At 39.4% G+C, this 27,653-nt stretch overlaps 1 protein-coding gene across 4 annotated transcripts in view; it reads right to left on the minus strand.

The window, feature by feature from the left end:
- Positions 1 to 27,653, minus strand: part of Celf2 (CUGBP Elav-like family member 2) — an 811,194-nt gene that overhangs the window by 383,190 nt on the left and 400,351 nt on the right. For all 4 annotated transcript variants that reach the window (XM_085699122.2, XM_085699123.2, XM_085699113.2 and 1 more), the window contains one exon: positions 19,344 to 19,379. Coding sequence is in view for 2 of the 4 variants with exons in the window: in XM_085699113.2 (XP_085555239.1) it covers positions 19,344 to 19,379 (36 nt within the window). In the remaining 2 variants the exon portion in view is untranslated. The remainder of the gene's footprint in view (positions 1 to 19,343; positions 19,380 to 27,653) is intronic.

The raw sequence follows: 27,653 nt of genomic DNA on the forward strand, positions 1-27,653 counted from the left end.
ATAGAAAATTGGGTAGTGTGTGGACGCCCAAAAATGTGAGCCTATTTTCACCTTGTCTGGTGGTCTGGGAGTGATGTGGTTGACTAACAAAGTTACAGGTCTCAACTCAGGGTGTAATTATTTGATTCTTTTGACATTAAAATAGCTCATCCAAGTAGGTCTGTGCCATCCTAACAGGTGGTCAGGATATGTAAATGTACTTTTGCCCCCCTTTTTGTAACTGTGAGGTCACCTGGGAAGTGGCTATCTTTAGGAAATGTGGTCTAGGGTAGTTTCACGGCCTAAACAACAAAATGCTAATGATTTGATGTCTCAAAGTGTTAAAGCAATTAACTGTTTGAGTTGTCCTTTGTATTATGTTAATAAAGTGTTTTGTTACTTTCTCCCCTTGTTTGTATCTGGGTATAAAAACTTTTGGAAAAATAAATGCAGGGATTTCAGTATTCACTGGAATGCCCTTCTGGTACTTTTTATGGTTTCTGTTCTTATTATTTTTCACGTGTCTTCGTGTTCTTTACTTATATTTCAAAAACCCCAAGCCCCTATCCTGGCAAGAGGTGTTATTGTCGAGGCTGGCCCAAGACAGTAGTGATGCTGGGGAGATGGCTTAATTAATTGTTTGCTGTGCAAGCATGAGATCTTGAGTTCAGATATCCAACATTCATGTAAAAAGCTTGGTGTGGGATTGTGTATACAATCCCAGCCCTGGAGAAATGGAGACCAGAAAAATCCCTGGGGCTTGCTGGGCAATAAGTCTAGTTGAGTCAGTGAGCTTCGGGTTCAGTGGAAGATATCTCAACAGGTAAGATACAAGACGACTGAGAAAGATTTCTGACCTGTATGGAAATGCATGCACCTGTGCACTCGCATGAAATGTTCATATACATAGACACACACATACTCACGCGTGCACGCACACGCAGAGAGAGGGAGGGAGAGGGAGAAATTAGATAGGCATTGGAGTGCTCATATTTATCATATCTACTCTCATTTTCCCTCTCCTATATTTTCATACATAATAAATGTGGCAAGTGTAAACTTTGATATTAGATTAAGGACCTGCATCAGAAGGGAAATAACATTTTTTGAAACCTATCTCTAATCCTTCACCTGTCGTTATTGCCAGGTAATATGTTGTCAAGGCTCGCTTTTGAAATATTATTTGAATCATTTTCCTTCCTGCCCTTCCTCCATCTCTCCCTCTTTACTTTTATCTCCCCTCTTTTGCTTTCCTTGAGTAAATTGCTAGACAGAGGGTAGTTTCACAGGTGCTGGGTACCCACAGTATTTATTCTGATAAGATAAATGGTAACAGTGTCATGCTTTTATGCCCTCAGCCTTATCTGAACTTTTCCTGGAGATTCTTCCTCAAGATTTCTGTTTTTATGCCTTTCAGAGAGGACTTTTCTGTGCCCCACAAATGCTTGAGTTGGGCAAAGGCTCCCGGAGGGACTGAAAACAGTGAGAGCTTAGGCAGGGAAGATGAAGATATCTCTTTCTTGTTCTCCATGGGACAGTATTTCACAGAGTCTCCCATGAAATAGGGTCCCACTTACTCAGGCAGTAACATAGTCAGCCACAGCATTTACTGCTTTATTCCCTTCCTATCACATGCCCCCATCTACTCCCTCGGGTCATATAACTGAAATCCTCGTCTCATGGTCTCCTTTGGGGAGATTCAGTGAACTAATCAAGTCATGGGGGAGACACAGAAAATGACCTCTGCAGCATGTGACTTCTATAGTTGCCAAGCTGCTCACATAGCAGAATGCAAAAATAACTCCAATCTAGAACCATCCCAGCCTAAGTTGCCTCGCGTGTTTGCAATGATTTCTTTACAATAAAAAAAAATCTAGAAAGCATTCATCTAAAGGAAATTTGAAGGCCACAGAAAGCACAAACAAATTCCCGGGAAGAATTATCATGTCACACCTTCACGGTAATACAACTAGCGGCTTTCATTTTCTAAATCTGAAGACAATCCTTTGGCATTTGGGTCTTTGGACTGGCTGAACTGCTCATCTTTTCGTTAAACCCTGATAACATTTCCTACCCTGCACAAAGGTATAATATTCCAAATCAGACCAGTGCCACTTGGTAAGCGTCACCTGGATGCTATGTCTCATCAGCGTCACAGGCCCATTAGAGAACAAAGAACAGCTGGCTTTTCACTAAAGTGATTATTTTTATTATTGAATTCTGAATATGCAGAATTACCTATCACTTTCTCTGCCTCTCTTGAGTCACTTCAAATTAGATTGCTTTATATAAGACACCTCGGTTTACTTTGGTACAGGGGACAGGATGGATGGGAATAGAAGTCGAAGTAGGGAAGCAATATCGCTTCTGTGATACTTCTGCGTTTTGTGTGGAATAAAGAAAACAATGTTAATGTCTGTCTAGTCAGTAAATGTCAGTTGCTGACAATAAGTTTCTAAACCAGAATCAATTCACAATTTCCTCTCTTTTATCTCTCATTTCTTCTCTCTGTACAAGTATATACTTATTAACAAACCCTCTCTCTCTCTCTCTCTCTCTCTCTCTCTCTCTCTCTCTCACACACACACACACACACAAGCACACTGCAGATTAAAAAATAAAAACTTTCTATTATAAAGTCCAATTTTTCCATAAGTTATAGTTATTTGTTATGAACTGAAGGCCAAATCTTAGTTGAGACTGCGTTTTAGACTCACAGGGTCTCAATGACGTCATCTTGCTTTCACTGAGTTCTTTAGGACCCATGAGCTTCTGCAGTGTTTTTCTAAACTCTTAGGCTCTACCAGGAAATGAGTCGGGCCATGGGAGATCAATCAGCTATAAGGCAGAATGCTAGAAACAATGGCACGGCATCCTCAGATGACTCACGGACACGTCAGAACTTGAACAATCCTGCTCCATATTGTGATGTGAATAACCAGGACCATATTTGACTCAGCACCTTCCTTGCATTCAGAAAGGACATGGATATGGAGGAAAATACCGGAAATAGAGATTTTTGCCCCAAGGTGCAAGTAGGGGAGTGAGATAGACCTAAAGGAGATGATACCTAATGGGAACTGTGCCCGAGTGGGCAGTTAATGGTGTCCCTCGCACTACTGTCTGAAGAATGTGTTCTAAAATGGTAATAGGACTAACTACATTCACCAAAACAAAACCAAACCAAACAAAATAAAATAAAAACAAAGCCTATAAGCAAACACACAGCTTGTCTAGAAAGCCCACATTGTGCCATTACGGGATTTCCTTTATTTTCTCTGATCTTCAGTCTAATCATCCATATAACAGATGAAGACACCAAAGAAGTGTGTTGTGACTCTACAGTGCTACAATCCTAGATGCCCAAACTAACAGGCTGGTTAGTTCAGAGACCAGTCATAAAACGAGAACATTTGAGCAATTATATTGCTATGTTGTCTTAGGATCCCTTAACGTTAAAATGTGGTCATTGTTCCAAAGATGCTAACAATTTTCTCCCTCTTTTCCCCCTCTCATAGCCTTGTAGCTTCATGTTAAGAATATAATAATCTTTGGAGTCACAGGGTAGTAAGAATTCCAGAAAAGCCCTGCTGGCTCCGTCTGGCTTTCTAGAGCTTAGTGCTTTTTATGGAGTTTCCTTTCTTTTGTTTTGTTTTAATTATAAGATGTGGCCATCTTTTGTTACTGCTAGAAACAGGAGCATAGTTTTCTCACCTCATGTGCGTCCCTGTCTAAGAAGGAATGACCAAACACAGTAACAAACAGAACTAAGGACCCTTAGAATACCAGGACCTCAGGATGAGATGCTCTCAGTCATTAATCACTCTGGGACCTCCTTTCCCTTACCACTGTCTCTAAGCCATTTGAAACTCCTGCCAAACAAACTACACACTTAAAAAGTTTGGACAAGCCTGGAGCTAGATGGCAAAGTTGGCGACAAAAGCATGTGAAACTTGGGCTTCAATTTAGTCTGATATAAAAGAAAGTCGTGCATCATGGAAGTTGAACTTAGGGCTTTCTCAACTGAAAACTCTCAACTGCCAAAGGTGCAGGCAAGAACCCAGAAGAGATGAAACCCCAGGCATGATGAAACAAACCAAGGTCGTGCAGGCCAAGCTGGACAAGGCCAATCAAGAACACACAGGGCACACAACCCTGTTGCGATTGGAATGTCCTCTAACAGCATCACGTACAGAACTTCCCATCAGTGTTAGGAAAAGATAGTCACTGTGCTGTCCCGACAGCCTTTATACCCTTTTCTCTTGGGAAATTGCCAGAAAGAATTAAGGAGCCATTTGTGTATTTCATTATCTCTGCATCAACATTGTTTTCAAAGAATCTGTATCTGCTTTGTTTGTTTTATTTTGTTTTAATTTGGCAAGATTTCCCCCATGAGAAGCCAACCATGAATCATTGGAGATTCAGAATGACTTCCTCTCACCTCCCATGTAAACAATGCCCAATCCACTTTAATATTCAATGCTCAAGGCTCCCATCTGATACACAGAACTGACCCTAAGCCTCCACCCCTTGACCTAAATTTACCCCAAACTCGATACAAAACAATCCTGTTTAAAGTTCCACATTTCCAACAAGCACTTGCTTTAGACCTCCTGGTTTTGGTTGGAATCTTGGGAATTTCAGGAAATGTTTTTATTAACTCCTAAGCTTAAGTAAGTAAAGCTAATTTTTTTATTTTTCCAATATTTTTAGCATTTCATTGCTTTTTTATTTCTACAGTGATCAGTTCATGTATTAATTCTCTTTACTAGAACTATTTAGGAAAAGCAATTGTATCTCTAATTTAGTCATGAGTCTGATGCATGTTTGAGTCCTTCCCTCCCCTGTGCTTGGGACCTGTGATAGGTCTGAAAGACAGTAAAGGCAGTAGGACAGACTCATCTATAGTTCCCTAGGAGCTCACAGCCTGGTGACACTTCCCTCAGTGATAGACATTGCAGGACACCCACACGTTAACCTTGTTTGTAAATTCATTGAATCCCATCCTTATCTTACTGAAATGTTGCTTGTGGCCTACTGTTGGGGAAGGCTGCTGGTTCAGGAATCTTGGTGGCCAGGAAACGAAGAAGCAGCCTCCCCCAACAGATTGGCACTCCAACATGGGCCAGCTAAATGCACACAAAACCTGAGAGAGTTTAAAAAGGAATTCTAGACACAAAAGTACAGAGTTAAGCATGGCATTTGAGTAGCAGTGTTTTCTCAGGTGGGCTCTGTTTGCTAGAAACAAGCAGAGGCATGATTCTTTTAAGAGAAGGCCTCCTTAATCAGTGGTAGCAGCAAAAACTGCACAGCTCCTTTAAGAAGCTGGGGTAGGGGTGGGGTGTGGGTAAGGGGACATGAGGAGAGAAAAGTGAGGAGGGGAGGATGGGGAGACCCTAGGGGAATGGGATGGTTGGGATGGAGGAAGGGTGGATATGGGAGCAGGGAAGAAGATATCTTAATTAAGGAGTCATTTTAGGGTTGGCAAGAGACTTGACTCTAGAGGGGTTCCCAGGTGTCCATTGAGATGTTCCCAGCTAGTTCCTTGGGCAGCTGAGGAGAGGGAACCTGAAGTGACCCTATCCTCTAGCCACACTGATGCATATCTTGCATATCACCAGAGAAGCTTCATCTGGCAATGGATGGAGACAGAGACCCACATTGGAGCACTGGACTAAACTCCCAAGGCCCAAATGAGGAGCAGAAGGAGGGAGAACATGAGCAAGGAAGTCAGGACCGCAAGGGGTGAGCCCACCCACTGAGACAGTGAGGCTGATCTAATGGGAGCTCACCAAGGCCAGCTGGACTGGGACTGAAAAAGCATGGGATCAAACTGGACTCTCTGAATGTGGTGGACAATGAGGGCTGACTAAGAAGCCAAGGACAATGGCATTGGGTTTTGATCCTACTGCATGTACTGGCTTTGTGGGAGCCTAGTCTGTTTGGTGGCATACCTTCCTGGACCTGAATGGAGTTGGGGGGCTTGGACTTTCTACAGGCAGGGAACCCTGATTGCTCTTTGGACTGGAGAGGGACGGGGAGAGGAGTGGGGAAGGGAGAGGGAAATGAGAGGTAGGGAGGAGGCAGAAATTTTTTAATAATATAAAAATAAAAAAAAGAAGCTGGTTCACCAGCACAAATGGCTCTGACTCTTTTGGGAGGTCCTGCTACAAAACAACGAGGCAATGTACATGGCTCTCAGAGCCAGCAAACATGTCTCTGCCCTGTTGTACTGAATGGAGGAAGCAGGCAGATCCATGTTGACTCTAGTCATGCCTGCTCAGCATTTTAAAAAAAAGGTGCTTCTGATCAGAAAATAATTACAGATACACATGTAATAAGGACTAATCCATATGGAAAGACCTCTAAATGGTCACAGTGTTGGACTTGGGAGACATAAGAAAAAGAATATAGAGAGTTACAAAAGGAAGTAAATTATTTTTTAAAAAATAAAACAAAGTCTTTAAAGACACAGAATACAGATAGTTATAGGTTAAAAGAAATAAATAAAAATAAGTCATGTAAAGACGGAATATACACAGAAAGTCTGAATTATGTATACTATTGTGTTTTCTTTAAATTTTTAACTGCAGAGAGACATTTAATTCTGGGGAGTGCTAAGCTAAACCAACATATATATTTTAAAGATATCTTGACTTCAGAATTTGGGTCCAAGGATTTGTTGCATTGGAAAAGAAGTTCTTCTTTTGTTTCAACAGAGGATTTCTTCCAGACTAATGTAGTTTAATGGTTCAAGACTCCCCAAAACATCACTGTGCACACCCCAAAATTACATTGCTCAACAAAAAACAGGAAGCATTTTGGAGAGAACTATTCCCAAATCCCTAAATGATTGTTTATAAATATTTGCTTACATTTAAAGGGTGATATGTTATAGAGATCAATACTTTTTATTGGTACAAATTTTAGATCAATTTTGTTATATGGTTATTTCTACATGGCTCATTTAAAAATGTAACGTATAATTAAGAAATATAGGTTAATAGATAACCATTTATAATAGCCAAGCTTGTAGTCATGTTATTTAGGTTTACTAGGTTTATAGAGATATATTTCAGTTATGTATTCTTCAAATCTTTCAAAGACCTTCAGAATATGGCATTTCAAATGTTTTAAGAATCTAGGACTTATCATGACAATGAGACACATCTGCTCTTGGCAGTACCAATCTACTTCAAGAAAACTATGGGCATTGAAGAGTCTCTCTATGGAGTTTGTTTGCCATTTGGGCAAGAAACTGCTCTTGTCTGGATTGCTGGATGGTATGCTGTGTGAACTGGACATGCAGGATCCACAGAGCAATGACTGCTGAACTTGCCTAAAGGTGAGATCATTCTTCAGTGTTCCTGCTTCACAAAATGTTTCTGCAAGACATTCTGCAGGACACAGAAGAAAGTGACTGACAAACTGCCAATATAGGCAGGACTGTCTTTGAAATTTCCTACTTCATGGAAAGTCTGCCAGATAATAATGGGCCAGTAGGCTTAAGATGGGTGTATACAACATTACAGAAAACTTTGAGTGACTGTCCAGGCAGTGAGATGTCATTGTCAAATCAAGAGTTCTGGAGTTGATTACAATGCACCTGTTTACTTAGGTAATATTATATCCTTCTGGAGTCTTTGATGGAGTTGAAGAATAGAGAGTTATAGTTTTTCTTAGTTATTATAAAAGATAAAAGTAGATATAAATATTGCAACTATAATTCTTGCTTGATAACTGTTTTGTTATATTTAATTCTATGTTAAAGTTAAAACCTTCCTTTTTATTTAAACAGAAAAGGAGAAATGGTGTGAAAAATCTTTCTGTATATGTGTTGCTTTTATTGGTTAATGAATAAAGAAGCTACTTTTGGCCAGTGACTTAACAGAATAGAACTAGGCAGGAAAACGAAACTGGATGCTGGGAGAAAGGAGGCAGAGTCAGGGAGAAGCCATGTAGCTCTGTCGGAGACAGATGTTGGATGGAATTTTATCTGGTAAGCTACAGCCACATGGTGATACACAGTTTAATGGAGATGGGTTAGTTTAGGATATAAGAGTTAGTCAGAAATATACTTAAACTTTTGGCCAAACAGTATTACGAATAATATAGTTTCTGATGATTATTTCATGGCCTGGGTAGCCGGAAATGAAAAACAGTCTTCTACTAAAGCCTACTAACAACAAAAACAAGCAAATCAAAAGCATATTTCTTCAGTAATTCTAAAGCTTACACCTATTTCTCCACTCCTGTATTTCATTATTCTCTCAACAAGTCACCTAGGTAGAAGTAGCTGACGAGTTTGCATCCCAGAACACTCCACATTCCAGGTTCTCTGCATTGTTTTAATTGAAAAACAAAAAGCATCTAATTTACTACCACAGAACACATTCTAATATGTGTATGCACTAAAAATTTATTAAATAAGTTAGTTACATATCATTACCTTTAGTATTTTATGAGATCATTTAGAAGTTACTCTCTTAGTAAGCTTCAAATGTGTTGCATTATTACTAACTGTAGCCACCATGCTGTACAAGTACAATTTTCAGATAATCCCAAAGTCATTCTTTGCAATTTGACTCCATAACCTGTAACCAACCTTCCAAACTGTTCCATTCTACCCCCAGCCTCTAGTCATTGTAATTACCATCATACTCTCTCTCCTGAGTTCAATATTTTTTAGTTGAATCTTTTGACTCTTAAATAGATCATTTTACCTTGCATCTTCTGTAGCCAGATCACATAATTTCCTTTCTCATATGGGTATTCATGGTATAACAGGAAATCATGACATTGCTAATGTCAGCACATTCATTTTAATTCTTTCTTATTTATTATGCAGATCAACATCTTCATTATTCATTCAATAGTTTTGTTTCTGAATTGGGAACTCTGCACAGAAGCCTAATTAGGGAACATCTTCCTTTTCCTTTGGAAGGAGGTTTTGGTGTTCTATTATATATCAAGGGCCACTGGCTGTCACCATACTGTGGATGTTGGCCTGGGTTATGCAAGTCTGGTGTAGAAGAAGGAAGGTCCCAAATGCTGTATTTGTAGGAAAGCAGAACTTCACTTATTCATTGGACAGTCATGTTCTCAGTACACATTTCTCTTTAGCATTTTTGTGTAGTTCAACATGACTCTTCAAAGTTGTCCTGTTCCCCTTAAGGGTGACAGGTACGAGGTGAAGGATGGACAGACCTGATAGGGAAGACTGTTTCTCCACTGGCCACATCACTGCATCATCTTGATTTCATTCAGTGTTTTATGACTTTAATGAAAAGCAAAAATGACTCAGTATGTGTAAACAGGTTAGGCTGTCAATTAAATCAGGGTATTTATCAAAAAGAAGGGGAAATGAATAACAGAAACATTTACAAAACATAATCTGAAAGGAAAGGTTTATAGGGCTTAAAACTCTTTTTATATCTATAAAAAAATATTACAGATGTCAGTATGTACTTGCTTGCTTGACAATGCCAAATATCAATGGGAATAAAAAAATTTATGATGATATCAAAAACAAGGAACTCTGGAGAGGAAGGAGACTGCTATGAAATAGCCCTTCTGTACACTGTGTTGTTATGATTGGTTTAATAAACAAGCTGACTGGCTAATAGCTGGATAGGATCAAGTGAGGTGGGAAAGTCAAACTGAGAATGATGGGATGAAAAAGGGTGGAGACAGGGGAGTCACAAGCCAGACCGAGAACGAGTCAAACTCACAATGGGATAGAGATAAAAGCCATGAGCCTTGGGGCAGCACAGAGATTAATAGAAATGGGTTATGTTGTAAGAACTAGTAACAAGCTTGAGCTATTGGACGAGCATTTATAATTTATATTAAGTCTCTGAGTCAGTTATTTGAGAAGTACCTGCAGGTTATTTGGGAGCAGGCAATCTGGACAGGAAACTCTACAAGAGACTCTCCTACCTTTTCATTTTCGGTCAAAGTTGAGAGGACAGCAAAAAGTGAAACCTATTAATAGAGCAGAAGGCTTCCCTCAAGTGAGTGTGCCAGGGACTGCAGTCAGCAGTTAATTTTATCTTGGCAGTGTCTTGTTTTCATTTTTGTGTTTTGAGACAGGGTTTCTCTGGAGCTTTGGAGCCTATCCTGGAACTAACTCTTGTAGACCAGGCTGGCCTTGACTCACAGAGGTACACCTGCCTCTGCCTCCTGAGTGCTGGGACTAAAGGAGTGCGCCACCACCGCCTGGCTTTGGCAGTATCTTTTTAAGCACAGAAGAAACTAAGTGACAAATAGCTGTGAAACAAAGTTATCCGTTTGAGATGTTGCAATGGTTATAAGGGTCCCCATGCTAGGAATTCATCTCCTGTAGACTCTTTTGCCTGAGTGCTCTCTCTTTCTCCCCCTTTCTGTCTGTCTGTCTGTCTGTCTGTCTGTCTGTCTCTGTCTCTCTCTGTCTCTCTGCCTCTGTCTCTGTCTCTGTCTCTCTCTCTGTGTGTGTGTGTCTTTAATCCTCTAAGGAAGTGAAACTTTTACATAGCAAATAAGAAATTTCAATTGTAAAACTATATCTTAAACAGAAACCAATTTCTACTCCCCTGCTCTATAAACTCTGAAGACGTGAATGCTTCCACAAACAGACTCCAATTCTCTACAGTGATAAACTCAGGAAATGGCAGGTTTTATCTTAAAAAGAGTTCAATTGCTACACAAAAGCACTCATCCACAAATAATAGAATTCTCAAATTGGGATAAGTGTGCTTTTAAGAATTTTTATTTTCAACGTTTATTTCAGATAACACTTATGGATCAGGTAACAGAGCACTGAATTATAGAACAGATAGGAAAAACCTAAAAGGGGAAAAATTAGGGCAGGTCTTTATTAAAATTTAAAGTATGTCTTTGCTAGATTCTTATAAAGAGCCAAATAGGGTATCGAAATCTCTGGAGATCACCAGTATAATTTCTTTATCATGTTCCATTTAAAATTTAATTATGCAGTCTACAACAAAAAGAACCTGATCAGTCTAAATAGGTCAGGCAGCGAGTAACTTAATGATATTCTGAAGTTTTCCTTGTAAGGGGTCTTCTTCTAATAGTGTGTTACACATCAGAACACTGTATTATAGAACAAGTGTAATTTAATCCCGTCACCACACTCTTAAAAATATCTATAAAGAATGAAATGTTTTGATTTAGGTACTTTGGAGAATTAATGAAAACCATGTTCTGGATAGTGCTGCCTGTGATTGATGAGACATATTTGCATATTCAGGTGCTCCTCGACCTACGATGAAGCTGCCTCCCCATCAGCTCAGCACAAGTTCAAAATATCCTAAACGGAAACTACAGCTAACCTATTAAATGCTATAGTTTTTCCCACCTTATCTTAGGCGTGCTCATAACCCATGTAAGAGCCTATAGTTGGGCAGTCATCTGACACAAAGCCCTTTTATAATAAAGTGCACACTGTCTCACGTAAAGTACTGGAAAACACTGGCCACGCAGAGCACATAGGGCATCAACTGTGTCCCATGGTTGCATGCCTGATTGTGAACTGTGGATCCATGATATTATACACATGAGCAAAGAATAGTAGAACCAGGATCTCTAACCCGGAAAAGAGAAAATTCAAAATTTAAAGTATGGTTTCTACTGAGTGGATAGCTCTCTTGTGACATTTTAGGTTGAATCATAGTAAGGCAGGACTTCTCTGTATCCTGGACTTGGGCAGTATTGTTTTCATGTATCATAACAAAGTCAAGTGGCTACGTATGCACACCACACACACCACACACACACACACACACACACACACACACACACACACACACACACACTGCATAATTTAATGCTTGGAATACTTTGTTTTGTCTTATTGTTATTATTTGTGAGTGTGTGTGCATGAGCACCTACATATGCGTGTGTGGGCATGTGGAGGCCCAAGGTTGATATATTTTCTCTTTATTTATCGATGTCACATCATGTAATTGAACCCTGAGCTTGCATACTGGATGGCTTACCCTGCTGCTCCTCTCCTGGCACCCTGCCTCTGCTTCCCCATGCTATAACTATAAGTAGCAGCCATGTCTTCCTGGCTTCTCTGTGGACTCTGGTGATCCAAACTCCAGGGCTCTTCTTTTGCAGCTAGTGCTTTACCCCCTGAGCCATATCCCCAGCCCTTGGCAAACTTGGTTTTAAATGGCCAAGCATATCATTAATAATTAGAAATCTAGGCACTGAAAAGTGAAATCTGATTAGTTAGTGATTTATATGTATTCACTTGATCTCTCTCCCTCAAGCTTCACCTAATATTCTACATTAATTCCCTTATTATGATAAAGAAAACATTGTGTAAACATTTTAAGCGTATCATACCACTTACTTCTCAGAAACCCTGTTCTCTTATTGTTTCCTTTACAGATGAAGGGGAAAAAAGGCATTGTGAAGTGAAGGGATGCACACAAGTTCACAGAATTAAATGGCTGGGCAGGGACATTAGTAGAAGTTCGAGTTTGGATCCAGAGTACAGATGCTGAACTATTTTGCTGGGCAGCTTCTTATACTGCAGTCTGCTGCCATCCCCTACATGGTAACACTACTCAAGTGTTAGAAAAAAGAAAGCAATTAGCTAAAGCTGGCCTGGAATGAACCACAGTATTAACCATCATGTATCCATCACTGGTTGTGTGCCAGGTACTTAGCTAACCACTTTTCATGGATCATCTCCTTGTAGTGACTCTATAAGATGAATATTCGAAGTTTTCCAAATTTATAAATGAGGAGATGAGCCAGACACATTAAATTCACATAATCAGGAAATAGCAGATAGAGAATTCAAGTTTATCTGAGCCTCATGCCTGGTCTTACAGACTCTATACTGACAAACACTCAACAGTAACTACTCTAGACAGCGTATTAACAGCCCAGCCAAATAAACGGAACTCTTTTGGGGCTAAAGGTTATGAAACATTGAGCAGAGTGGGAAGAGTGAAGGATGGCAGAAATCGCACACCTCTTCCAACACTGGAGATTGTTCTGGTCCCATTCCCCTACATTCTCAATTCATATATTTATTTATTCATTCAAATACCTATTAATTAATTCAAGTATCTACTTACTCAGACAGTCAACATTTATGCAAATGTTTATTCAATGCCTACTATGTTCCAGATAGTACTAAGCATTGGGGCTAAACCTTGAATAATAACAGGTTATCAATATATTTTTTATTTAGTATAAAATGTATAAATGTCTCCTGGAAAATGACATGCATGTTGTCATTGGGAACTTTAGAAATAATAGAAAAAATGTAGACGTGTCCAGGGCAAAGTAAATCTTATACAAAAAAAAAAAGTTCTCATATGCTGTATCAAGGAGAGGGGTCAGGAAACCTTTCTATAAAGTGAATATGAAACATTTTCTCATTGCCATGCTATGCTTTTCCTACCCCAATGAACCAACTCTGATACTACAGTGCAAAACCAAGCTTAGGTTATATATCAACAAATGATGCATCTTTATTCTGTGAGTATTTGTTTACAGGTACAGGCATTGGACTAGATTTTGCTTGCGACTGTAACTTGTCCCTAACCCCCCAAATGAGTGGGAGATCATCTGTGAGAAGAGAGCTAGAAACAGGGAGATAATAGAGCACATGGGAGAAGGAAGAAGAGCAGATTGCAGACTAGATCTCACTTTCGTTAGTCTTGCTTTTATTTCTAAAATGGGGACTCACGTAGTCATTCAACAACTATTTTTTGATTGCCACTTCTGTTCTGAGTCTGGCAAAGGGTGTAACAAATTGGGCAGGCGATGAGGATATTGTTCTGGGTCTGAGTAGGAAGACAGCCCCTCATGACCATGGACAGACACAGAGATAATAACAATCACTGCACAGACAACACACGACGGCAGTGGGACAGTGTGTACATGTGTCTCAGAAAGAACTGCTCAGTAAGGGTGCTCAGGAAAGGGTTCTCTGAGGAAGGGAGGGTGAATAAAAGCCAGTGAGTCAGGAAAAATGGAAATAGAGAAAGATAAGAGAAGGCAAGCATTTGCAGAGGCAGAACAATGAGCTAATCCTCAAAAGTCAGTGATCAGCTTGCTTTTTCTTTCTGGAGTCCAGAGTCCCCCAACCAGCCATGATCCTGCTCACAGTTCTGACTTCTCTGATCGCTCTTAGAGGCTAACTTTAACCTAAACCCTCCCTCAGAAGTGTGCCTGAGGCTTGCCTTCTAGTTGCCAAGTTCACAATTCGTACTAACTATTGCAGGTGCTTCCTCTCTCGTCTACACACTGTTTAGAAGGGTTGTGTGACTAGCACTGGGGTTGTCGCTACCTTTCCTACTAGATTAAAACACCAGAGAGAAGAAATGGTGTTTTATCTTGTTCTTCCACCGTGCCTACTCTTGGCATATACCTGGCACTCAGCTTTGTCAGATTGGTGAATAAATAATGAAACACATCAGTATGGAGCTACAATGAATACAGAACCCAGGATGGTAGAGGAAACTTCTGTTTCCTGGGCTTTATGAAAAAAAGAAGGAAGAAGTATGCGTCTACCAGCTCTTTACTGAATAAGAAGTTGACCTGGAAGTACAAATGTATTTATCCACTACTTTCTAAGGATCTCCAGGGAGATCGCATTTTATCTTGAGGACAATGAGAAATATGAGTTTGTGTTAGCTACCAAAGCTTCCACAGAGAACTAAAGCCCTGACCTTAAACCCTCTAGAGCCACAAATAGCAACTTGAGCCACGTGAGCTTATCTTAATTCCCTGTCCTTACACCTTTCTTCCTTGTTGCTTCCTGACCAGGCACATCCATGACATAAATCTGGTTGATGAAAAATGGTAGAGTCCATTTCAAACCCCAGAAAGCAGAGCTCTACACACAGTATAGGTGCTCCAGTGTCAGTATTCCACATGTAAAACCACCATGAATGACTTTGATCAGACAGTCCCAGAGAAGCAATTTTATTGCCTTGGTAGAGAGTCTCAAAGACTAATGGAATGCTCATTCCTTGGAAATTAGGAACTGCGGTTTTATTTCTTATATGGATTCTTCTTATCTTATGAGGAGGGCTATGTTCTGATAAACACATAAACTGAAAATACCATTAAATCAAAAAGTATATGATGCACCTAATAAATTGAATTCCTTATTCTGTAGTACAAGTCACCCACAGAGTGATTGTCATTTCCTCCTGGGATCAAGGAGGCTGATCCCGACCTTAGAAATCAGCATGGGGAGTGTCACATTGCCTATGGCTAGTCTCAGAAATGCCTAAATCCCCAACATAATGTCTAATGTGGGGACATTATTGTTTGGTCATGGTCATTATTGTTTGGTATGGAGACTTATTGTTTAGGTCAATGCCCTGATTTTTCTTTGGGAGCCAAGTAGTGAAACTGAGAGAAGAGAATGTTGGGAATTGCAAGATCTAGGGACATTATGGTGACACCATTTTCCCACCATCGTAGGAAATTTGAAGGAAAACTATTAAGGTGCTGAATTTGAATGCAATTTTTCTTTCCTAAAGCTAACCGTTAGCTCTGATTCCTATTGATTGAGGCAGAAATCCAGTAGAAGGTAGTAGCTGGCCCCCATGCTTAATTATTTTAAATTTCACTGGCTGACACTTCATGTTCTTCGCAGAGTATTCGGAGTTGTAGGTTCTGTATCTAAGAGCCGGCTCATGAATTTCTCTTGCAGTACTTAAGATGCTTCTGTGACAATCTATTAAATCCCCTTATTTTCCATACTGTTAAGTCTATAACCAGGGACTATGCCAACAGGGAGTTGAAGTCCCTTCTCTCTCTTTCAAAAGCAGCAGTTGATGGCACATGATAATATTAAAGCTTGAGTGGCTGTAAGGCCCAAATATATACATTTACTCTGGTATCCAAAAGGCATTTTTCTTGTATAGGCATCATTTACATTAAAATCTAGCTTATAATTAATTTAGTGCCTCCACTCCATTGAACAATTGGGATCTCATCATGATTTCTTTTGAACATATCTACCTAAACTAATCATTCTTCAAAAGAAGAAACAGATTTGGGGAAACATTATTATAGGGGTGGAGAGATGGCTCAGTTGGTAAGGTGCTTGCCTTGCAAGAATGAGGACCGGAAGTAGATTCCCAGAAGTCTTTTTAAAAAGTCAGGCATTATGGCATGTACTTGCAATGCCAGCCCTGGGAAAGCAGAGACAGGCAGATCCCTGAGGGAAAGGGGCTAGGGTACCAAGGACCAGTCAGACTAACAAATTTCAACACCTCAAACCAGTGAGACTTCCTTAAAAAGAAGAAGAAGAAGAAGAAGAAGAAGAAGAAGATGATGATGATGATGATGATGAAGAAGAAGAAGGAGAAGAAGAAGAAGAAGAAGAAGAAGAAGAAGAAGAAGAAGAAAAGAAGCAATAGCAGCAAATCCATAACACAACAACAGATATGCTGACTGCCCTCCCACACCAAAAAAGCAAACAAACAAACAAAAATCCACAAGGTGGATGGCACTTGTAAAATAACACCCGAGGTTGTCCTCTGACTTCTACATACACAGACATACAATTTACTCAATATACATAAATAACAGACACACACACACAAATAAATGGTTGTAATAGAAAAACTGTTTAGATTGCTGAATTGTCTTTTGCTACATGTAAAATAAAAGAAAGAAGTCATGTGTAAGATAAAATCATTGTTTTCACAGTTCAAGGAAGGGAGCAAGCATCCTATTTGCGGGACACTTCAAGACGAGTATTATAGGCAGTTGGTTTAAATGTTTGTTGTAATCTTGACAAGATCGTTGGTTTTTTAATATTTATAATATAATTACATTGCTTAGAGTGCATGTTGCTCATGTAATCTAATATTTTTCTGGTGGCATATTATTACTAAGCTTTAATTTCAGCAACAGCGAGAATTCAAAAACACATTTAGGTTATCATTAGCAATGGAAAATGGAGCTGCTGCTTGTTCAAGCACCTTGTGCGTGCATCTTGTTTCAACTTCAAAGCATTTTTAGCTTTTGAGATACAATCCATGCTGCGTGATTTGTGCATTTGTACAGGGTATTATCAACCTGTGACCAGTGACTGGAAAGTAACACCACATAAGGCAATTAAAGGTGAAATATTTCACACCCCCTCAACACACACCAGAACAGTTGTTTAAAGGCTTTTTGGGAAATTTCACGACAGTCAAAGCCAGTGAAAACCGAATCATAACGGTGTTATAAAACACACTGTCTTCCTTCCTGGCCACCACATATCACTAGCTGGCAGTTGCCTGGACTGCAATTTTCCATTTCTCTTAGATGTCACAGCAAGAGCATGTTTTATGACTAAAAGGATAAAAACTCCAAGTGTCATGTTCCACTAATCATTAGCCGACAAACAAACAAAATAACTACAGATGCCTGTTCTAAACGGTACCCAGGCATCAGAGGGCTCATTTCCTAGTGACAGGCTGAAGAGATCTGAAGACAGGTGAACAGCTGAGCAGGGATGGAATACCGCTAAGGCGGTGCAAGCAAATGCTTGCCAAAGAAATGGTTTAGACACTAAGGGGAGCATTCATTGTGAACTAATTACATTATTTTATGTTAATGTGAGAAGTGAAATACTAGTCAATGGATATATCCCAAGCTGCCCCTGGAGAAAGCCGGCAGAGCACCTGAGGCTGTATTAGGTGCAAAATTGAGAAACAACTAACCCTATTTCTCACACTTCCAAACAAGCCTGAAAATGACTTCAAGTTGCAGTTGGAATTGAATCGCCACTGTGCTGTTGATTTTCAACATTATTCAACAATAGGATAACAAAAATTCATGACAAAAATAAATAGGCTCATTACCAAAATACCACCCAGCAAACTGAAGAAGAGAGCATTCCGTCCCTTGGGTAATAAACCAGCTACAACAGGAGATCATTCCTGGGGAATACATGAATGGCTGCTTGGTATTCACAATAAAGCACTGGTTAATAGAATTCAGGGAGCTCTGCAGATTTTCAGACATATGAGTAATTTTCATCTGCATGATTACAGCACGGTGTGGGTCTTCTCTGACAATACAGAGGTGGTCCGCGTCTTAACCGTAATATGAAAGTTTGGAAGTCATTCCTCATTCCATTATTTCAGGATTAACTTCTTCACCACAAACATGAGTAGACACACAACTCTCCCCCTCTGCAAATGACGGAATTCTCAGTCCTTGATGGCAGACGTTTTCCAAGTGGAAAAGCATTATGCCAAACAAACTCAGCAGTGATACATAACTCAGAACACACTCAGAGGTTTAACCCTGCAAACTGGCACACCTTTAGGATGCTTCTTTGAGATGCTCTCCAAAGAATGAAGACACACACTAAACAGGTTTTGGAGGTGGAAGGCAACATCAATCATGATTCAACAAGCAAGATTTTTTAACATACAAAAAGCAGCAAGACTGCTTCCCTCTTCCAGATTGTGATAACCCATAACCTCCCGTTCCCTGGTGCTAGTCAGAGTCACATTATTTGTTCCTTGTTCTGTCCATGAGATTATCTTAACGACCACTCAATAGTTTCCAACCAATCGCCCCAAGTCATACTAATTAATTTTCAACGTTATTAAGTACCTTCAAGAACTAAGCACACATTTCGGTACTGAAGCTGGATCCTAGATACACAATGTTCAGTACAATAGCTTTTAAAAGATGGCTACCCCATTACTTTCTTTTTTCTCTTTTTCTTATTTGAACCACAATAAGATTTATAAGTGTGTCTATATTATCAAAATTCTAATCAGGTTCTTTGGGGGAAGCACAGGGCTCTTTTCTAAATCAATTAACCTCTGAATACAATAATAATCAGTACATTAAAAAAAGTATCTCAGATTATCTTTCGACTCTAATGGAGGAATCAGCACTTTATGATTTCTGGGGCAAATATAGGCACTGTCATCTATCTATCTATCTATCTACCTATCTATCCATCCATCCATCCATCCATCCATCCATCCATCCATCCATCTATCTATCTATCTATCTATCTATCTATCTATCTATCTATCTATCTATCTATCATCTATCTATCTATCTGTCATCTAACTATCATCTATCTATCTATCATCTATCTATCTATCTATCTATCTATCTATCTATCTATCTATCATCTAGCTAGCAATCTATTTAAAGACATAAAAAGAATGAGAAAAATTTTGAGAAATCATTCTTAGATATTAGCCTTGTTGTTGACATGGCTTCCATGTGACTCAGTGTGTCATACATAGTCTCTTGGCACAATAATGAGAAATGAAAAGCCCACTTAAAGAAGACACAGTATTGTTCTCTGTACGCTTCAAAAATCAGGAGGAGAATAAGAAAAGCCAGCTGCTCACCTTGGTGGACTTCCAGATAACTCTGTGGCAGTCTCTCTGTTAGACAAAAACAAAACAAGCATGATTAAATTCATCGTGGTAAAAATCAATCATATCATGTTATGCCACAAGACAATACTTGAAGATGATATGACACATGCAGTTGATTTATTTCTGCTTAATTTCCATAAACATTTCAATGGCTACTTTCAAAGGAGATTTTACACATATGTAACATAACTGCTTCTACTTTCTGTTGGTAGACTTTATCCGAGGCTAAGACACTGAAATTTAAAAATGGACAACGTCCAGAAGGAAAAAGGATGAGAAAAAAGTCCCAAACTACCTTTTATATATTTTTAATGAAATAGCGCATGGCAATCTCTTTCTAAGAGTCCCTTAAGAGCAGAGGACATTGGGAATGTTGCTCTAAGTTCTTGATCACTGCACCTTAGAGAGCAGCATGGGCAACACAAAATCCAATTCTTTCAGCAACAGATTACAGCCTCTCTCTCTTTTTTTTTTTTTAACTTCTTCCTTATGATGCTCTGTGACTTTGTATTGCTGAAGACTGGAGCTATCATAATTCAAATGTGTAAAAGAAACATTACTAACTAAAGGCTGAGTAATGTAATAATAAAAATGACCAGACACTAATTTTAAGACTAACTTTCTCCTAACCAACACATTGTGCCTTTCAATCAGAGATTTGTTTTTGTAAACAGAAGGGAACAGAGAAAAGTCAGAGCAGAAAAAAAGTTTTATGCTGCAATATTTTTAAAGCAAGAGAAGGAGCTGCAAAGACGGCTCAGTGATTAAGGGACTGCTTGTCCAGTGGATCTGGGCATTATTCCCAGCACCCACATGTTGGCTCACAGCCATCTGTAACTCCAGTCTCAGGGGAGCTGATGCCCTTTTTTGGTCTCCATGGGGAATGTATGAACATGGTGTGCAAACATACATGTAGATAAAACATCCATACATGTATTTTAAAAAAGTAAAGGAGGGCTCAACTCTAGACTAAAGGATTGAAGATGTAATTTTCAGAAGCAGCGATTTAATGTTTAATTTAATGTCATGTGATCTTTTAAGGACTCTCATTCCAGATATTTATACATATAAAAAATCAACGGTTTTACACACCACAAATGTGGCTCACAATCACCCACAAAAAGTCAAAGTTTTTGACTTTCCTAGAACTCATGTTTCAACTTGGTTAGGAGCGTTAACTATTTCCTTTACTCATTCAAGAAGTCTAAATAAAAAACTCCATACTCCAGGAACCTTTCTGGTCCTTGCAGCTTCTAGAACTGCCTGCCTCCTTATACCTACTGTCTGTGGCAGTGTCTGACTACTGCAGGGAAGGGATGATTCTCACAGTGCCATGTTCCCTTCAGAAGAAAAATGAATGATTGTGAGTTCAGCTCTCTTAGAAATGCTCCTTTTCAGCCATCAGCCTTCTGTTTTCCTTACTGTAACAATAGCTTTCGGGGAGAAAGATTCCATTCTTTCAGTAAAACTACTCCTGAAGACATTGGACAACACCATATTGTTGAATCTGTACATGTTCATCTATTTTTTTATATGTGTGTTCGTGGGGGTGTATGTGCACGTATGTGTAATTTGGGAGTTTACACATGCCAGAAGATGTTTTGGGGTACCTACTCTATCAATTTCTGCCTTATTCATTTGAGACAGAATGTATCTCCCCAAAGTATCATTTGTAAGAGGCTTAGCTCCCACCTGTTAGACTCATGCATTGAGAAATGGCTAGATAATGAGGGCCTTGACACACTCAGTGCATAATACCTCAATGGATTTATCATCTGACAGCATTGTTGGGAGGCAGTAGCAGTGAGGACACAGGGACTAGTGAGAGAATAGATCAGGAAAGACTAGTTCCAGGATGGTGTGCATTGCTCTTATTCCCGGCTCCCTGTGTCTTTGCTCTCCACTTGACCCAAGAGACTGAAAACTTTGAAACTGTGAGTCAAAATAAATCATTTTTCTTTAAATCTTTCCCTCCCAGTGGTGAGAAAGCAACTAACACAGCAACACAGGATGCTTAGTGGCCTCCCAGTGTTCCTTTCACTAAACACCACAAATATCCACCCATCTTCTACTCGGTTACAACTACCCAAAGTAGCTTCAGACATTGCTGAGAGTCCTTCAGGGACAAAACTGCCTTCACTGGTAATGCTTCTGACAGAACATAAGATGTACTCAAGATTCACCTCTGTTTCAAATGCTCACCAGATGATTGGCATTCTCCAGTTTCACGGAAAACAGATGTCTGAGCCTTCCCAATAACGTCAGCCTTGCTTTGGCTCCTCCTACTTAAGTTTCCATGCTTACAGAGAGTACTGCTTCCCCTACCCACTGAAAACAGTAATACCATTATCCATTTTACATTTAACTAATCGTGATGTAGAACCGATGAAATATAACTGTAAAGAATGTCCTTATTGCTCCAAGAACTAAATCGGATACTTTGGAAAGACAAAACTCGGAACTTAAGAAAAGTTATGTGGGATTAGATCAACGGACAATAAAATTCTAAACACTGAGGAAAGGAGGTGAGTCTTATAAGTGTCTTCAAGTTCTTGAACAAACAAAAAAGCAATGATCTAGAAATTCCAGATAGTGACATATGGATAGATTTATGTGTACAAGTCAAAATAGAAGCCTATATAGTAGATCTATCTACTTAAAGAAGAGATATTAGCCCTGCCTTTGCTAGAAAAAAACAAATGCTGGGTAAGAAATGACCTTCATCACATATCTGAAAAGTCCATTTGGTACCTCATGGATTTAAACAGATAAATCAAACTAGGTGTGGTAGTACAGACCTGTGATCCCAGAGTTCAAGACCCTGTCTCAAAAACAAACAAGTTGGAAATGACAACAGAGCCATTGTATGAAGCTGCAATGATGAACTACTTAGTATTTTTGAGATCAGCAAATCAGGAAAAGCCCAGACTTCTAAAACAGGTAATTTTTTTTCCAGTTTTAGAGGATTTAGTATTGCTAACAAATCATCTCAACTATTTATACATTTCCTTGGTTTTATGACTTTTGTAGATAAATTTTTGAGAGATGTAAATTTCGCAGATGATACTGTGCATTATTTCTCCTCCACAGCCTTACTGGGGGAATGTAAAGGTGTTACAGACACCATGGGTTTTGCTGTGGACTGTAGAAGTTCAATGTCTATCACTAGCATAGTGTCATCATCTCCTGTCTCTTACAGTTACTCATCTGACACACTGAGCATTTCACACACATGCTTCACCAACGTGAATGTAGATCTGATTCTCCCTTTAAGTGTCTATATTCTAGAAAAGTTAATAAGCAATGTACAAAGTGCTAGGTACTTTCTGATACTCCACTGTTAAAGCTGTCTTAGTTTCATTTCCCATGGCTGTGATAAAAATATCTCACAAAATCAATTTAAGAAAGGACAGGTTCATTTCAGTTTATAGTTGGAGGGTACATCATGGTGGGGAGACCATGAAAGAACAAGTTTGAGGCTGCTGGTCAAGCAGCATCCCCCACTGGGAAGCAGAAAGCAAAGAATGCTGATGCTTTGTGAAGTCCAGGGCTCAAGCCTAGGGAATGGTACCTCTCTCCTTTGGTTGATCTTCTTACCTCAACTAAGCCATTCTAGAGCATCCCTCTCAGGCACTTCCAGAGGCTGACCTCATTTCAATAATCCCTTACAGGTGTGCCTGGAGGTCTTGTCTCCTAGAGGTGACCCCAGATCCTGTCAAATTCAGAGTCAACACAAACTATCACAAAAAGCAAGATTTTTAAGGTCAGGAATCACCTCTCACATACAAATTTGAATACTTGGCTTCCAGGACTCTGAAGACACTAAAGCTCTGTGGCTGTACCAGAAGCATGCCATGCTTTCTACTTGGCTGGCAGTAACCTCAGCCTCTTCAGCTCATGCGTAGAAATGGCTGTAGTCAAGGCAACATCTGGAATTGAATCACACCAACTTCCTTTACTTTCTTTTCATTTCCTAGTTGTTTTGATTTCTCCGAGAAGGCAAATGTTTAAGATTGAATGACATCTGTAGTGAAAGAAACGACAAAGTGGAATCTTGGACTCCAAGGAAAAGCTCCCTCCTGAGGGCTCGGAAGCAGAGCAAGCTGGGTAGGTGGTGACTGCTCCTCTAGCGCTGTGCAGCCTAGGCCATGCCCTTGACCTCATGAGGTCCCCTGCACATAGGATAGACTAATACTTCTACCTTTTGCTCTGAGGTTATTGATAAACAGGAACAAACAGGAAGGCCCTGTGAAGATCCAATTTTAGTAAGATGGATAGGGGAATGAGAAGAAACAGATACTTTTCAGCAGCAGACGGGGGTTGCAGGTGTGCTACACATTTTTACACAAATTTTGCATTCCTTTAAAGAAAAAAATTTCCTGTCAATGTTAAATATGTAGCACTTTAGCAGTGGTGCCAGCCTTTAGCAGCTGTCTGAAGATCTATGCGTCCTCATGATCTCCCATTCTTGCCCTTTCCTCACCCGTGCGAACAGGTCTGTTTTAGGATGTGCTGAAGCCAGAGCTCAACATATATCTCAGCAGCTTGCCCGTTTCTGAAATCAGCTGACAACCATACAATGGAGGACATGAGTCCCCATGTGAATGCAGTCAATGTGATAAATAAGTTTTAGAACTGTGGTGTTTGTCTTCCAAAACATACAAAGATTTGTTTTTTTTTAAGGTAGGAAAATACAGTTCATTGTTATTACCTATTCTGGTCCTAGATTTTAGTAAGGTTTTTATATTTTAATTAATTAATAGTGAAAGCATGATCATCAAATAGACATCTTTCCTTCCCTCCGTCTCCCTTCACTTTTTGCCTTCTCTTTTTTCCTCCCTCCCTCTCTTCATTCCTTTTAACATTAATTTCCTTCCTCATTCCTTCCTTCCCCTCCTCTGTTCCTTCTTACTCATTCAACTTGATACAAACTGAGACCCTTTTAAATCTGATCTGTTTCCAAATAATGGAGAACCAAGAATCTAGCTTAAAGGCATCACTATCAAACTGTACATTGACTCAGGGCAGGTCACTTTTCTTACAAGGTGACTGAGAAAACTGAGAAAAATCTAGACATTCAAGTTTCTTTTCTATTCAGCTAAAACCAGAAACACTCTTCAGTGCTTGTTCTGCTTTCCCTCTGATCTTGCATCTACTTTCATTTTCTCTTTATCTTGGTTACCTTTTGAGCTTCCTCCACTTTCGCTCATGTGCCTAAGATGGGTACACATATACATATGCACACCCATAAGCTTTTATTACATGATAAAACCTACTGTTGTGCACACACATACATGAAACTGATCATACATTGTTGTGGAATATTCCTTTACATCATATGAAGGCATATGATTGGTTTAATAAAGAGATGAATAGTTAGGCAGGAAGAGGTTATGTAGGATATCTGGTTGCAGAGAGGACTTGGGCAAAAAGAAAGGTGGAATCGTCAGCCAATTATGGATGAAGCAGCATGAGCAGCAAGGAGAAATGAGGTAATGAATCATGCCACGGAATGCAGATTAAAATAAATGGGTGAATTTAAGTTATATGAGGTAGTGGGAAAAGCCTAAGCTCAAGAAAATCTTCCATAATTAATAATAAGTCTCTGTGTCATTATTTGGGAGCTAACAGTACAGAAAAAAATTGCTACATATGGTGCCCAACATGGGGCTTAAATATTCAAGCATAGGGCCTGAGAAAGCTAAGAAAAGTTCTGTACAAGGAGTTGGGTAGCTTCATAGTCCTGCAGTCTCTCAGGCAAGTGGTGCTTGGTGGCACACAGAAGTGCAGCTACTGGTTGGTGCCTGCAGGCTGGAGCCAGCTGCCAGTGCCATGTGCTAATCTAAGCAGTCAGGTTATTTTGTTATACTGAATATATCTTTCTATTCACATTTAAGGTATTTTACCTATGCAGTTCATTTAAAAATGTAATGTAAAGTTTAAGCTTTGAAAGCTATTTAGGATAATAAATAAATACATGTTAAAAGTTAGTCATCTGCAATAATCAAACTTATAGTCATATTATGTATGTTTTCAGGTCATACAAAAATATATTTCAGACAGATGGGTGATCTTCAAACACTTCAAAGACCTACAGAATATGGCATTTAAAATGTCTTAATAACATAAAGCTTTTCATGGCAGTAAGACATGTCTGCTCCTGGAATTATCAATTTACTTCAAAAGAGGATGATGGGCATTGAAGAACTTCCATATGCAGTTTGATAAAAAATGGTTTAGGTATAAAACTTTGGACTCATCAAGATAGGATAGATAATAGAATATTTTCTCTGAAATTGTCTAATACACATGCTTTGGACATTGTAAATATAATTCTTACCTGATAATTGTTCTTATTGTATATGGTTTTAATATACTAGAATTAAAACCCTTTTTTAAATTTAGACATAAAAGGAGAACTATTGTGAGATATTTGATTATACTGTGTAAGGTTATGTCATTGTGATTGGTTTAACAAAAAACTAAATGGCCAATAGCTGGGCAGGAGGTATAGGTGGGGATCTGGACAGAGAGAGCTCTGGGAATAAGAAATTAGGAGTTGTCAGCCAGATGCATAGGAAGCAGGACATGCAAGAGGAGAGGGAAAAGTCATGAGTCAGGTGGTAGCAGGTATATAAATAGAAATGGATTAATTTAAGTTGCAAGAAATAATTAGAAACAATCCTAAGCTAAAGCTGAACTTTTATAATTAATAAGAAGTCTCTGGTCATTATTTCGGAGTTGGCTGGACAGAGAAAGATTCATTACAATAAATACTGGTATTTTATTGAATTAACCAGATGCTCATTTAAAGCAGGGGTTTATTCACACAAACCTTGTATAGGATTAACGAAATAGGGGTTATTACGAACTATGGGACGCTCAAGACAAAAGATGAGATAGGAAAATATTGCTTATCGGTTTTATATTGAGAATATGAAACAACCCAGATATTGTGATTGTATAGTTGACACTTTAAATCATGATGGTATAGTGAAGCGCAGTATATGGAAGACACAGCATACTCTTTCTCTCATGAAATCATATATGACCACGTTTATTCTTGGTTATGTGCTGTCACAGCGAATAGCACGGCTTAGGGATACAGGTCAGTTAGTTGAGTACTGGGTCAGCATGCCAGAAGCCCTGATTCTAGGTCAAGTATCACATAAATCCAGGCGTGATGACACAGGCCTATAACCTGAACTCTCAGGAAGTGAAGGCAGGCATATCAAAAGTTCAAGGGCATCCTCAGTTACACAGAGGTCAGGATAAGATACATGAGGCCCTGTCTCACAAAATACAAAGAGCAGATTTTAAAAATGAAGACTTCCAATTCTAGACAGAAAAGAAAGAGGAAAAATCAAATATTTATTATAATCTTACATAACAGACGCCATTAAGAAGAAAGACATGAGGTCAGTAACTAGAAAGTAAAAGTTGGCGCAGTTGGGGAGCTACTGCTTTATATACAGAGGTCCTTATACACCTCTTTGAAGACATAACTCACAAAATATGGGGATGCCTTAAATGCAGCCTTTTCTACCCCTTGCTTGTTACCAATGCTCATCTCTTTCCTCTGCATGAACCCATTTCCTTCCTTTCAGGGTCTCTTCCTGCAATAACCCCCAACCCCAAGCAGACAGTGGGAGGTATGCCTATCTTGAAACAAACAAAAACCTATAGGTTGATTGGTGTGCACATTCATAATGCTGATAGAGCCGAGAGGAGACCAGACCCTGTGATGAACTCAGCTAGCCACCTAAGATTTCCTAAGAGATACCTCACATTGGTAGAGGTGGTCTTGCCAAGCCTCTCCTGAGTGTTAGTGAATGCCCAGTGAGTCAGCTACATTCATAGCCATGCTTCTGGCCTCTGCCTTTCTACAGCTTTGCCAGGGCATGAGGTGGGGTGGGGTAGAACTTTCTATGCTGCCCCTTGGCTCAAAAGCAAACAGCTGTGAGGTAATGTCTCTCTTTACATTACCCAGTACACTTTTGGGATTGAACTATCTAATTGGTATCTGGTCAGGCTCCCAGTTCTGTCCCATTGAGAGTTCTCATCATGAAAGACTGGACTTCTATCAAATCTCTCAGGACACTTGAGGAACAAGGTGGCAGGGGTTAGAGCCAGCGGGTTGCCTCTGAGAGTAGACAGGCATGTGCTAGCATGCGCTTGGCCAGAAGGGCCAAGGCCATTAAGAAAAATGGAATCTAATTCTTGTTCTGTCCAGTTTCCTTCTCATAGTCCCCCATTTTCATCTTCAGAGATGTTGTTTAA

The sequence above is a fragment of the Myodes glareolus genome, chromosome 14 (assembly GCF_982192425.1).
Source record: "Myodes glareolus chromosome 14, mMyoGla1.1, whole genome shotgun sequence".
NCBI classification, from domain to species: Eukaryota; Metazoa; Chordata; class Mammalia; order Rodentia; family Cricetidae; genus Myodes; species Myodes glareolus.